Source organism: Bombyx mandarina, chromosome 15 (assembly GCF_030267445.1).
Source record: "Bombyx mandarina strain Sakado chromosome 15, ASM3026744v2".
Classification (NCBI taxonomy): Eukaryota; Metazoa; Arthropoda; class Insecta; order Lepidoptera; family Bombycidae; genus Bombyx; species Bombyx mandarina.
This window is the reverse complement of record NC_143221.1, coordinates 9,838,985-9,851,230: the sequence shown is the minus strand read 5'-3', so window position 1 is coordinate 9,851,230 and position 12,246 is coordinate 9,838,985. Positions and strand designations below refer to the sequence as shown.

Below are 12,246 nucleotides of genomic sequence, written 5' to 3'. Positions count from 1 at the left end.
TTTTCAACGCAAAGACTACACTATGGAAAAATATTAATAAAGACAAACAGTATTTAATCTATTCTCAATTTGACTACAGACGTGAAGAACAAAAGTTTGACAATAAATAAATAGTATGCATGCGTGTGTGTCAAATACATGGTAGTGTGCGTAATGCTTTCTTTATTGATTTAATGTAAGAAACATTATGCATTATTTAAAAAAAAAAATTAGCATTGTGCACTTCTTCTCTATATTCTCTATAAGTGTGGAAAATTTCATACTCCTCCGGCCACGCGATTTTCGTAAAAAGGGATACAAAGTTTTTGCTTCACGTATTAATATATAGATAACAAGTGTAATGTTGTGTTATTTTCAATGTCATATTGATTCCGCGGTTCTCTCGTTCAAATGAATCGTAATTAGTTATTCGAACCCTTTAAAATTCTGTTTATTGTTTATAATTGTTTACTTAGTGTGACCGATATTCGAGATAATAACTCTAATTTGAATTTTTTTAAATTTAAATTCAACGTTTTTGTCTTATTTTTTCAATTACAGAAATGATGCCACTTCAATAGCTGCTTAATAAATTATATCACAAGAGTCTTTTTTCAATGACAATTTTGAACACTTTATGATCTACGTCAATTTATTATGCCCAGATTTTGGTCATTTGTCAGTAAATAAATATACTCGTAATTTTTAGCGTAACCTCTAAATTGTTACTTTTTTTTAGACGTATTATGTATTTCTGTGATCTATATAAATAAAACGATTTACAAGAACGATTCTTTGTATGAACCTCGGGAAATATTTCTTAGAAGTTTCTACCGGCTGCGCTTGTTTGGTTTTTCGTCTTCTTCCAGTGAACCTGCGACATTTACCCATAAACATAAACAAACGGATAAAAACATATAATATACTTATATATAAATATAGTAATAAAATAGGCCCGACCGATCTCTATCTTACAACAGATAAGTGTCGTATATTATACAAGCTTATCATAAATTACAATTGATAAGATAATTTCATGTATTACCGACTTACAATCTGAGGAAATCCTCACAAGTAGCCCGCTATCTTGTAAATCAAATTAAACAAGTCTTATGTAGTTATTGTAGTAAGAATATTGTTTATCATTTGACTTTTTGATAGCAATAAAGATAAATACCTGGTTTTTAATGACTTGATTTATGATTGATGTGTTTGATTCATTTGTGAATTACAATACTTAACGAATCATTTTTATATTAGTAGCTAGAGAAATCCGGTTGCGCTTTGATGTCGCTATTGCTAATTGTATGAGAAAATTCGCTTTCTTGAAACTATTCGGGTGCCTTGTCGTACGTTAAGTAACTTTCCCTGGAGTGGTAACAAAAACTATACTAAATTTAATCATAATCGAATTAATGATTTAGGAAAATATAAAAGACAAACAGAAAAATATATTATGTTGATATAGATATATAAACAAATACAGACGATTCTGAAATGTAATATATAAAAGCAAACATTCAACGGTTCCTATTCGCTATTATCAGGGGGTTTATAAGAAGCACCTTGCTCAGTAAGCTACAGTGGCTAGAACGGAGCTGTCAGATTTGCATCCCCATATAATATGTATGTATACGTATCCTTTTACGAACCTTTCCCTAATTCCTTTCCAGAATCCAACAGCCAAGATTGGTAGGACTTTTCGTTGCTTATTTTTGTCAAGACGATCGTGGTAATATGCCCAACCGTTTGACTAAATTTGACGAGAACACATCTGGAACGTGAGTCGAATTCGTCAGCACTGACGTTATTCTCAAACCATGTATCGGTATTATTCCTCTCAGTATTCATTAGTTTGTTTTATTTAATACTACCCGTTCGTATCGTTTGAATTGGTATCGCGTCTTTATTCGCGTCATTACCGAGATCTGGATTAACTAGAGCGACCGTTCTAGTAGTGACGTAACCTTAATTCCATCGAGTGTTGGACAGTCTGGAAAATGTTTGTTTTAGCCGGGGTGCATATTGTATATGGGACCGTGCTAATCGGCTGCGGAAGACAATCTGCGCTTTACATTTAGAAACTACAAACCGCCTAGTACTTTACAAAATGGGCTATATTCGCTCTAAAGAGGTATAGAGTAGCTTGAGCTCATGTGTAATATGCCCTCCCCCTCCTAGAGATTTGCATTTCCTAGAAACTTAAACCTAGATGGCTTAGGTCGACAGATAGAGCTTAGTTTAATCTGTGTACGTTGTGTGCCCGAACCTTGATTTAAACGGAAATCAAACACTGCCAAAATCATTACTTTCGTCCGTAGTTTATTAATAGATACGATAAAATTATACGATGATAGTAAAAAAATAAACGAATTACATACGTTGGAATATACATTGGTTATGTTTTTTTAAAAATATTGTTTGATTTTTTATCGTAGTCTCCACTGCATTACTTTAAAAAGTGGTCCGTGTTTTTAATTATTAAATGAGGTTTTGTAATAGCAATCAATCTCTGTTGAACAATAAATTTTATACACTTCACTCTTCACATTTACACTATTTGCATACATTGTACGTGATTGAAATATCATTTTGATTCTACCGTGATTTAAATTACGTGCTTCAATTCAATATAACAGTGCATGCTCGATGTATAAGTAGTGTATGACTATGTAATAGTGCGATATCATTAATGTGATATGACTACGTTTATATTATAAGACTCGATCGTACGTTTTTATAATTAATTTACAAAATTTCTATCTAAAGTCGGTTTTTTTCTGGAATTCGTTCAGACCTCATGCGGACCGATTACCGGAGGCTACCGCGCCTAGGGGCTTTGCGAGGGTACGTGGGTCTTGCCGGTCCGCAGATGTTGAGAGCGGACCGCGAACTTTAGGTTGTTTTTAGGGCCTTACCGAAATGACGGCCCTTGCACTGTCTCACCCGATGTCCAATCCCCGCCCGAGGTCAGAACCCGGGCTGAGTAAGGATTCCCCCGGTTAACACTCGCGACGCCATCCCGAGGAGGGGTCGTCGAGGCGATTGTCGGCGACTAGCGATGTCTCCGAGGCACAGCGGCGTTTTCAGTAATACAACGTTTGTTTTGGACTGCAAGTGCCATACTGTTTCACCCGCCTTAAATTTGCTAGTCAACAGAAATAGAACGACTCATATTATTTCTTTTGATTTTCGAAATGCATTATTTTTTTTTTCATCAAATTACCACAAACTTGTTGGTCACACCACACACCCTGGTTGTTTCTGAGCTTTTTTTCCCTTCCTATGCTGATAGCCTTGAGAGGCTATTTTAGCTTCTTGACGTGTAGGTGAGCTCACGGGGCTAAACCGGGAGTGTTGCTAACACTGACCCTAGCAAGAGCAGAATCTACCACCGAATAGGAAACGCGACCTACTGAGAAGATCCTGCGAGAAACTCAATGGGCTGTGTCTATGGGTTAATTTACTCGTCGAGCCATTCGTCGCAACCGACAGGTTCAGCGAGGACGGTGACCGGTGCTTGAGGTACCTAAAAGGGCCGTTAATGGATCGGGAGGATCCGTAATGACGTGCTTAGGGCGACGTCGACTTTTTACCATTCGGTCCACAGGATCGGGTTTAATTTCTGAGCTGAAAACTACAGACTGTATTATTCGATGAACCATTCAACCTATCTATGAAAAGAATTTCTCGAATCGTTAAGACATTTCGGCGATGAACCGGGTAAAATAAACGAACAAATAAACAAACATTTATTTTGATTCTAAGATTCTAAGAAACTCTTGGAAATCAAGATAAAGAATAAAACGCCCTGCGTGTGTATCGTGTAAGGCGATGCGAGTATGGTTACGGTTACGGGTTGGGTAGTAGTTAAACGTGTTAGAAATTCGAACGGGTCAGTACCATCATTCTGTCTATTTCTACAGATTTTTTTATTTTTTTTTATTGCTTAGATGGGTGGACGAGCTCACAGCCCACCTGGTGTTAAGTGGTTACTGGAGCCCATGGACATCTACAACGTAAATGCGCCACCCACCTTGAGATATAAGTTCTATGGTCTCAGTATAGTTGCAACGGCTGCCCCATCCTTCAAACCGATACGCATTACTGCTTCACAGCAGAAATAGGCAGGGTGGTGGTACCTACCCGTGCGGACTCACAAGAGGTTCTACCACCATTAAAAAATGGTCATGGGATCCTTTTTAAAAGTTGGGATAGTCGTTATACTATACAACTGGGATTTTGAACTTATGTCTCAAGATGGGTGGCTTCATTCAAGTTATGAGCTCTACTAGCTCTGATGGACTATTTAACATCAAGAAAGCTGAAAAAAAAATTGTCTGTCTTTCAATTTACTTGTCCAAGTCTCGATATAAATTGGAAAACGTTCTATTCTAGCACAGACGGTGATCTCAAGGAAAAAAAAAGTTAATTCATGTAGATACAAATTTACATATTTTGAAATAAAATACGACAGACAATAACACAATAACGTATCTGGGATAGCCGTTTTATTTTGATGTGTTATTAAGCAATCGTTGACTATCTGTTTGATATTGTCAATCGATAGATAACAAGGTTCCATAGTAAGTATGTGCGTACTATCATGATACTCTTCAATTTATCCAATTGACTGATGCATCTTTGTTACGTTATTCTATTACGCAAGATTGACCGAATAGATCTCGACTAGAATGTACTGTGTATACATACTTCTTCACTTAAGAATCGTTACGTTGTATATATTTTCGTTTTATCGTTTTGCAGTAGGTGCAAAGTGGTTTTTTCATTACACGATTTTTTGTCGCACTAACTATACTGAGACCTTAGAACTTATATCTCAAGGTGGGTGGAGCATTTACGTTGTAGATGTCTATGGGATCCAGTACCCACTTAACACCAGGTGGACTGTGAGCTCGTCCACCCAACTAAGCTATAAAAAAAATAATATAATAATATGTCAGATGTATGTTAAGCGATATTAAAATGAAAAATATTAAAAATGTATTCAGTGTAACCCCTGCTTTTACTATAGGCAAAGACAGACAAGCACATAGATCAGCTAACGATATGCGGTGAATGAACATCAATAAGCATACGCAGAATTTTTATCTTTATGGGCTTAACCAAGCGGCTGCCAAGCCAATACAAAGAATCTGAACAATCTCGATAAAAAAAAAGATCTTTATTAATTTTAATTATAACTCACTGGCATCACCCGGAAACCGGCAAGGAAAGGTGTCAAATGTTTTTTTTTTTCGGGATAAAGCGTAGCCTACGTAGTGACGTCACGAGAGTGCTCCTGACCTAAAACGATCACTTAAAACGTATGAAGTCACCGTTGCTTCGTTTCGACACGTAAGAACGACAAACAAACAAAGACACTTTCACACTCATAATATTAGTGCAGTGTTGCGACCGCAGCTCATAGAATAAAAAATTTTTAATATTGTAATTTTGTTGTTATCACCCAAATCCTTTTGTTGTTTTGTCTTTTTCTTACCATTTACCAACTCAAGGTTTTTTTTTTTTTTATAACTTTGTTGGGTGGACGAGCTCACAGCCCACCTGGTGTACACGAAAAACACCTGCATCAATATAAGCTTACATAATAACGATAACCTAAAAGTCGGCAAGTCAATGGAACAAACTGTTATTTTTATTATGTACTAGCGACCCACCCTCGTTTCGCTTCGGAAACATTAAATTTTATTATTGATAGCTGAGTCCCGCGATGCTACCCGCGGTTATTGTCGTACCGCGGATGACGCCGCGGGACGAATCTAGTCTAAAAAAGCCTAAGTTACTCCTTATATCATCAGCTACCTATCAGTGAAAGTCCCGTTAAAATTGGTTCAGCCGTTCGAGATTAGCCGGAACAAACAGACAGACAGACAAAAATTGTAATAAATGTTATTTTGGTGTATGTACCGTATGTATATTCATATGCATGTAGTAAAAAGCGGCTATTTCAATATTACAAACAGACACACCAATTTTATTTATATGTATAGATTAGTAGATAAGCAGACGAAGTGACAGTCTTAACTGGTGTTAAGTAAATAACGCAGTCAACTGTGAATCATGTTTTCGAAGTCCCAACTCTCATTTTATTTGCATTTCCAAAATAATCAAAAATGATAATATTGAGTAAGGGTAAGGAAACAATCGGTGTTATTAATATGCGTACTCGCTTAATTAAAGAAACAACCCTCATAATAGTACAATCATGTAATTTGCTTCCGTGAATTTACTGGTTTACATTTACTGGTGGTAGGACCTCTTGTGAGTCCGCACGGGTAGGTACCACCGCCCCGCCTATTTCTGCCGTGAAGCAGTAATGCGTTTCGGTTTGAAGGGTGGAGCAGCCGTTGTAACTATAATGAGACCTTAGAACTATATCTCAAGGTGTGTGGCGCATTTACGTTGTAGATGTTTATGGGCTCCAGTAACCACTTAACACCAGGTGGGCTGTGAGCTCGTCCACACATCTAAGCAATAAAAAAAAAGAATGAATTCTGGATTTAATTTCGTAAATTAAATTCAGAGTGCATTGAAGTAATGTAAAGTGAAGACACTTAACTGCAGTCCATCGCATTTCTTCGAGATCGTCGAAGCAGCGCGCACCATTTGTTTTTTTTTTAATCGTCGTACAATGCGCGCAATAGGTCCAAAACAAATTATGAAACCTGATTCCTTAGTAATATTGTAAGATTCCTTAGTAACTCATTAGCACTTACCACTTGTTCTGCCTGTTTTTGTTTACAGTTACGTTTCTAATGAAACTTGCCCAAGGTAAAACAAAAACAACACGAATTAGAATTGGAATAATATACAAAAAAAAAACTCTTGAGTACACGAGCTTTTTAGTATTATCATCTATAAAAAATATTGGAAACAGTTTTTTTTCAATGATCTCACATGGTAATCCACATTACCACGTGAGATCATTCTTCCTATTATGAGATTGACTGATTTCATGTGGCGTTGAGTCCTGTGTTGTAAATGTAAAGCACACACATGTATACGACTACAAAAAAAATGGTTCAATTTTTTTTTTTTTTTTATTTTGTAAGAGACAATGAAGATCCGATCTGAACGGTCATAGTATAATTTCGATAATATTTTAAATCACCTGTAATAGATTCGTGTGTCAGTCTGTGTTGTGTGTGATATTGTGATATGTGAAAGACTAAACGATGAGTTGTTTGAATTGTTGACACAAGTACGGGTACATACGTACGTAGTTAAAGTGAGCGACTAATTGTATTGTGGTGTCGTCATCGGTATCGTCATGCCATAACTGTGTTTACGACAACAACGTACCATCATTTGTGAATATTTTAGCGGCATAATCTTATTCGGACTGTAAGGAAAACGATATAAATATAATTGACGATCTGAGACTGAGAGATAATTGTATGTTGGTATTATTAAGAAGAAATTCGCGTTGTGGCTTATAGTCGGTACAAATATTGCCTTCTCCGCCCGTGGTAAAAGGCTTTGTTGATTTTCCTTTTATATTAAAGTAGATTATATATATATATATATATATATCTCGTATCAGTCGCGTAGTTCTCAGAAAATTGGAGATTATTTATTTCAAGATAAATATTATCATTATAACATTCCGTTAGTATGTTGATATATACATATATATAAAACAACAGGTTCCGAAAATAGACATAGTCTTGAAAAGAACCGGCGAAACAAACTCAGTTGGCTAGGCTTATCATATTACTATTTCAAGTGGAAACTTACAATTCTGAGACGGTTGCCAATAGAAAGCATTACTATGTATTTAAATATTTTTATATTATATTTATTTATATTAACGCAACTTATACCTGAAGAACACATTTTATGATTAACAGGATAGCTCAGCCAATATTTCTTGGTTGGCTGGTGGAATATTACAGCCCCGACAGTAAAATGACGCAGTCGGACGCATATCTCTGCGCTGCGGCAGTCGTAGTATGCTCAGCTCTTAATGTATTCGTCATGCATCCATATATGATGGCCATATTACACATGGGAATGAAGTTCAGGGTCGCCTGCTGCTCGCTCATCTACAGAAAGGTAATTATGAGAGTTTCTGTACAAAACATCAATATGGTAATCGATTCCCGGCAGCAATTCCTACCGCGAATTAATCACGCGTCCAGTACGAAGTAGGGCAGCTGTTGTGTTGAAACAATTATGACTTCAGGCTCAATCCTTAATGCGCGCAGAAGCATTCATGTTTCATCTACAGGATTCGGCTACCGTTCTAACAATATACCTAGAACTTGTCTTGTACTGAAAGATGTAGCTGTAAAGTTGTCGAAGTCATCAAATAGTTGACTTCACCAAAATTTTAAATAGATTGAAACGTATAAATCTGTTCAGAAAGAAGTAAGATTTTAGATCTTTCGGCAGAGAGATAGTGATCAAGATAAATAGACATAAGTCAATGGTATTCCGCTATCATTCCGCATATGTAGGCAAGTGAAACAGTGCTATTTATTTAATACTAGCTGTCCCGGCAGACTTCGTAGTGCCTCAATCGATAAATAAAAGACCTAAACTTTTGTATAAAATAAACTTAAAACAAAGAAAAGGAATCCGTCCGACGGGGGATACTTCAAAGAAAAAACAAAATTGTTATTTTTACCTTTTAAGCCTTCTCTGGACTTCCACAAATAATTCAAGACCAAAATTAGCCAAATCGGTACAGCCGTTCTCGAGTTTTAGCGAGACTAACGAACAGCAGTTCATTTTTATATATATAGATAGATTTTTATTTAAAATATTAATCAGGTCATTCGAAAATTACTTTCGACGCCATTTTCAAATTGTATTTTGCACAATAAACTTTGAATGAAGTACAAAAAACAAAACTAAAGAAAAATCTATTAAGATTGCTGCTTTGTTTATAGAAACGGTTACACTCATTTAGAACTAATTGTTAAAGTAAATTGTTAGAAATTAAGTACATATTATTTCGATTATACTTGTTTAAAATCTGTATAATAGTGTTAATAATGTATAGTACCTAATTAGGTTAGACTAATTGTTATCATCTCTCATTGTTATTGAGTTTATTAAAGCACAGTTCTATTAGATAACGGATCGTGAATGTTACAATCAGCTTAATACAGAAATGCTGTGGTAAACACTAAATGGAAAATACTATTTAAATGACAAATTCAATTGTGTCATTCTCACGACCGGATAGCTCAAATAATATGTCTGTATTCTGCACTTAGCTACTCCCTGATCACCACTATTTTCCTCATTCGAACGTATCGATTCTGGAATGAGTTATCTGATGATTTTCAAAATTAGTATTCAGTGCTATAATTTTTATTGCTTAGATGGGTGGACGAGCTCACAGCCCACCTGGTGTTAAGTGGTTACTGGAGCCCATAGACATCTACAACGTAAATGCGCCACCCACCTTGAGATATAAGTTCTAAGATCTCAGTATAGTTACAACGGCTGCCCTATCCTTCAGACCGAAACGCGTTACTGCTTCACGGCAGAAATAGGCAGGGCGGTGGTGCCTACCCGCGCGGAGTCACAAGAGGTCCTATCACCAGTAACGATTATATATTGTATGTATATGACAGGACTACCTCTGAAATCGTGTTAAACAAGCTGTAGAGTTTTTTTATTCTTATTTTATTTGTTGTATATTTATAGTATTTCTAGAATTATCTTCGGTTTCCGCGACTCGTCGATAAAAACACAAAAACACAGTATTTGAAACTTCGAAAACAATATAAGGACAATAAAAAACAAGACATTAAACCGTAAAAGTGGTTCTAATTAGTATATCTAGTTTTATTTGTCACTTTTAGCATTCAGGACACTAAAAATAAATACATTCTCATTTAAATTGCACGACAAAGGAACATTAGCGCAATATCTCATAAATAGTATTGCTTGGTCCATTTACATCCGTTTAGGATATAAGGAAAAACGTAAACATAGATGCATATATTATTATATCACATACAAGACTATAAATTTTACTATCAATTAATCATATAACTTTATAGAGTCATCAATCGTGTATTTCAAAAAAATAATAATGTTAGGAACATAAATATAAAATAGAATGCAATAAAAATTGAAAATGAATCGCTCAGGCAGTAATGTACGTGTCTATAGTTACATGGGCCACTTCCGTTGAAAGATAACGTATAATATATTATTATATAAGGTAAATGCAAAACGTTTCGCGTCTTGCCGTATGGTAAGATGTGTTAACCTTCAAACTTCCACTAGACTGCACACAGTAAACGGATCTCATCATTTGTTTTAAGTCAACAAAAAAGGTTCGCACGATGACGTAAATGGGAATTTAATCTAAGGTATATCAAATTCCGAAGGTTGCTGACATAGCCCGTAGAATTAGTGAACTGAAGTGGCAATGGGCCGGCCACATAGCACGAAGAGAGGACGGTCGATGGGGCAGAAAGATCCTGGAGTGGCGACCACGTACTGGCAAGCGCAGTGTGGGACGGCCACCTACTAGATGGACCGACGATCTAGTAAAAAGCGCTGGGTCTCGTTGGATGCAGGTGGCAATGGACCGGTCGCACTGGAAATCTATTGGAGAGGCCTATGTTCAGCAGTGGACGGCGATAGGCTGAAATGATGATGATGATGATGATATCAAATTCCCAAATACGTCGTAAAAATGAACATAAAAATGTGATGTGTGCTACAAATTTTATTAATGAGTTTTAAACATTCAATCAATCAATGGTTCAAACCAATAAAATCACAAAAACTGTTTTTTTTTGTTAAATATCTCAGGCATAAAGGCAACTCAGATCATGATTCCGATATTGAAGCCAAAGACTAAATTCTCAGTTGTGAAACGAAAGTACTTACACTTTTTATACGTCCTGGCGCGTACTTATTACCGGTTTGTTTCTTATAATATTACCGGATAATTTAACGGGTAGGCGTCGTGTTAATTAAAACATTGCTCAATGAATAACGTAATTAGAAATTCTATAGGTATTTATAAATAAAAAAGGTTCTAAAAGTTCTGAGATGCTTAAAGTGTTTGTGTTAGGATTCATAGAATGCTCTGTCTCTTTCTTACAAATCTTAAGTATAGAGTCTTTGCAATAGAACAGCGACGTCATTGTTCGAAGTAGGACGCACTTTGTCTAGCATGAAATGAAGACTTCTAAATTCTTTCTGAACGGGTTTATATTTTGTTTTTGCCGGCTGTATTTATAGATAGCATTTTTATGGTGAAATAAAAAAAAAACTAGCAGATTAATTAATAAAATATTATTGTTTCAAAAACCAGTCTCTGCGATTATCGAAGACCGCTCTCGGCGAGACGACAATCGGTCAAGTCGTCAACCTGTTGTCGAACGACGTGAACCGTTTCGACGTCGCGGTGATATTCATCCACTATCTATGGATCGGGCCGCTGGTCACCGTGATCATCACATACTTTATGTGGCTGGAGATCAACTGGGCCGCGGTGGTCGGAGTAGCTTTCATGCTGGCATTCATACCGCTGCAAGGTTAGTCAACAAACATAATAGAGTACTTCTGAATCTATTAATTGGAAATGTATTATAATATTCCTATTATTTATTTCATTCCACAGACGTCCACAGCTTGACGTAGGCCTATTCTTTTTTAAATCTTTGTAAATGGGATCTTTGCGGTAGGCAGTGGCTGACTCTGGCCCTGGCATTACTGAAGTCCATGGGCGACGGTAACCACTCACCATCAGGTGGGCCGTATGCTCGTCTGGCTACAAGGGCAATAATAAAAAAATAGGCGTTTTTTGTTTCGTTTGTATCTTTATTTCACTGCCTCGGTAGGCAGATGAGCATTCGGCCCATCTGATAGTCAATGGTTATCGTTGCTCGTGACCATCGTCAATCCAAGGAGCGCTGCCAACCTATCTCTGAGTACTCTCCACAAACCTCATATTAATAAAGATGACATGACATCTATACTAATATATATAAATCTACAGTGGTTTTTACGGATGTTCCGTTATAACTACTGAACTATGCATCCGATCGACTTGAAACTTGGTATCCATGTAGAAAATACATGTACTTAATGGATAGGCTAATATTTACATGAGTGTTGGACTGCCTACACCAGTTGCGGGGGCGTTAATGATGAGAATGTTTGGGGGGGGCGAGAAATAATAATGTTAATTTTAAATGCCCAGCGAAGCGGACGGGTACAGCTAATTTTTCTATGAAGTTAAATGTCATCGAAAATATGCGAGAC

At 36.5% G+C, this 12,246-nt stretch overlaps 1 protein-coding gene across 3 annotated transcripts in view; it reads left to right on the top strand.

Moving 5' to 3' along the window:
* LOC114247994 (putative multidrug resistance-associated protein lethal(2)03659) overlaps positions 1-12,246 on the top strand; it is a 57,293-nt gene that overhangs the window by 14,758 nt on the left and 30,289 nt on the right. For 2 of the 3 annotated variants that reach the window (XM_028181097.2, XM_089732976.1), the window contains exons 5-6: positions 7,854-8,058; positions 11,294-11,516. In XM_028181097.2, coding sequence (XP_028036898.2) covers positions 7,854-8,058; positions 11,294-11,516 — 428 coding nt within the window. The remainder of the gene's footprint in view (positions 1-7,853; positions 8,059-11,293; positions 11,517-12,246) is intronic. The other variant, XM_089732977.1, reaches the window with a different exon arrangement.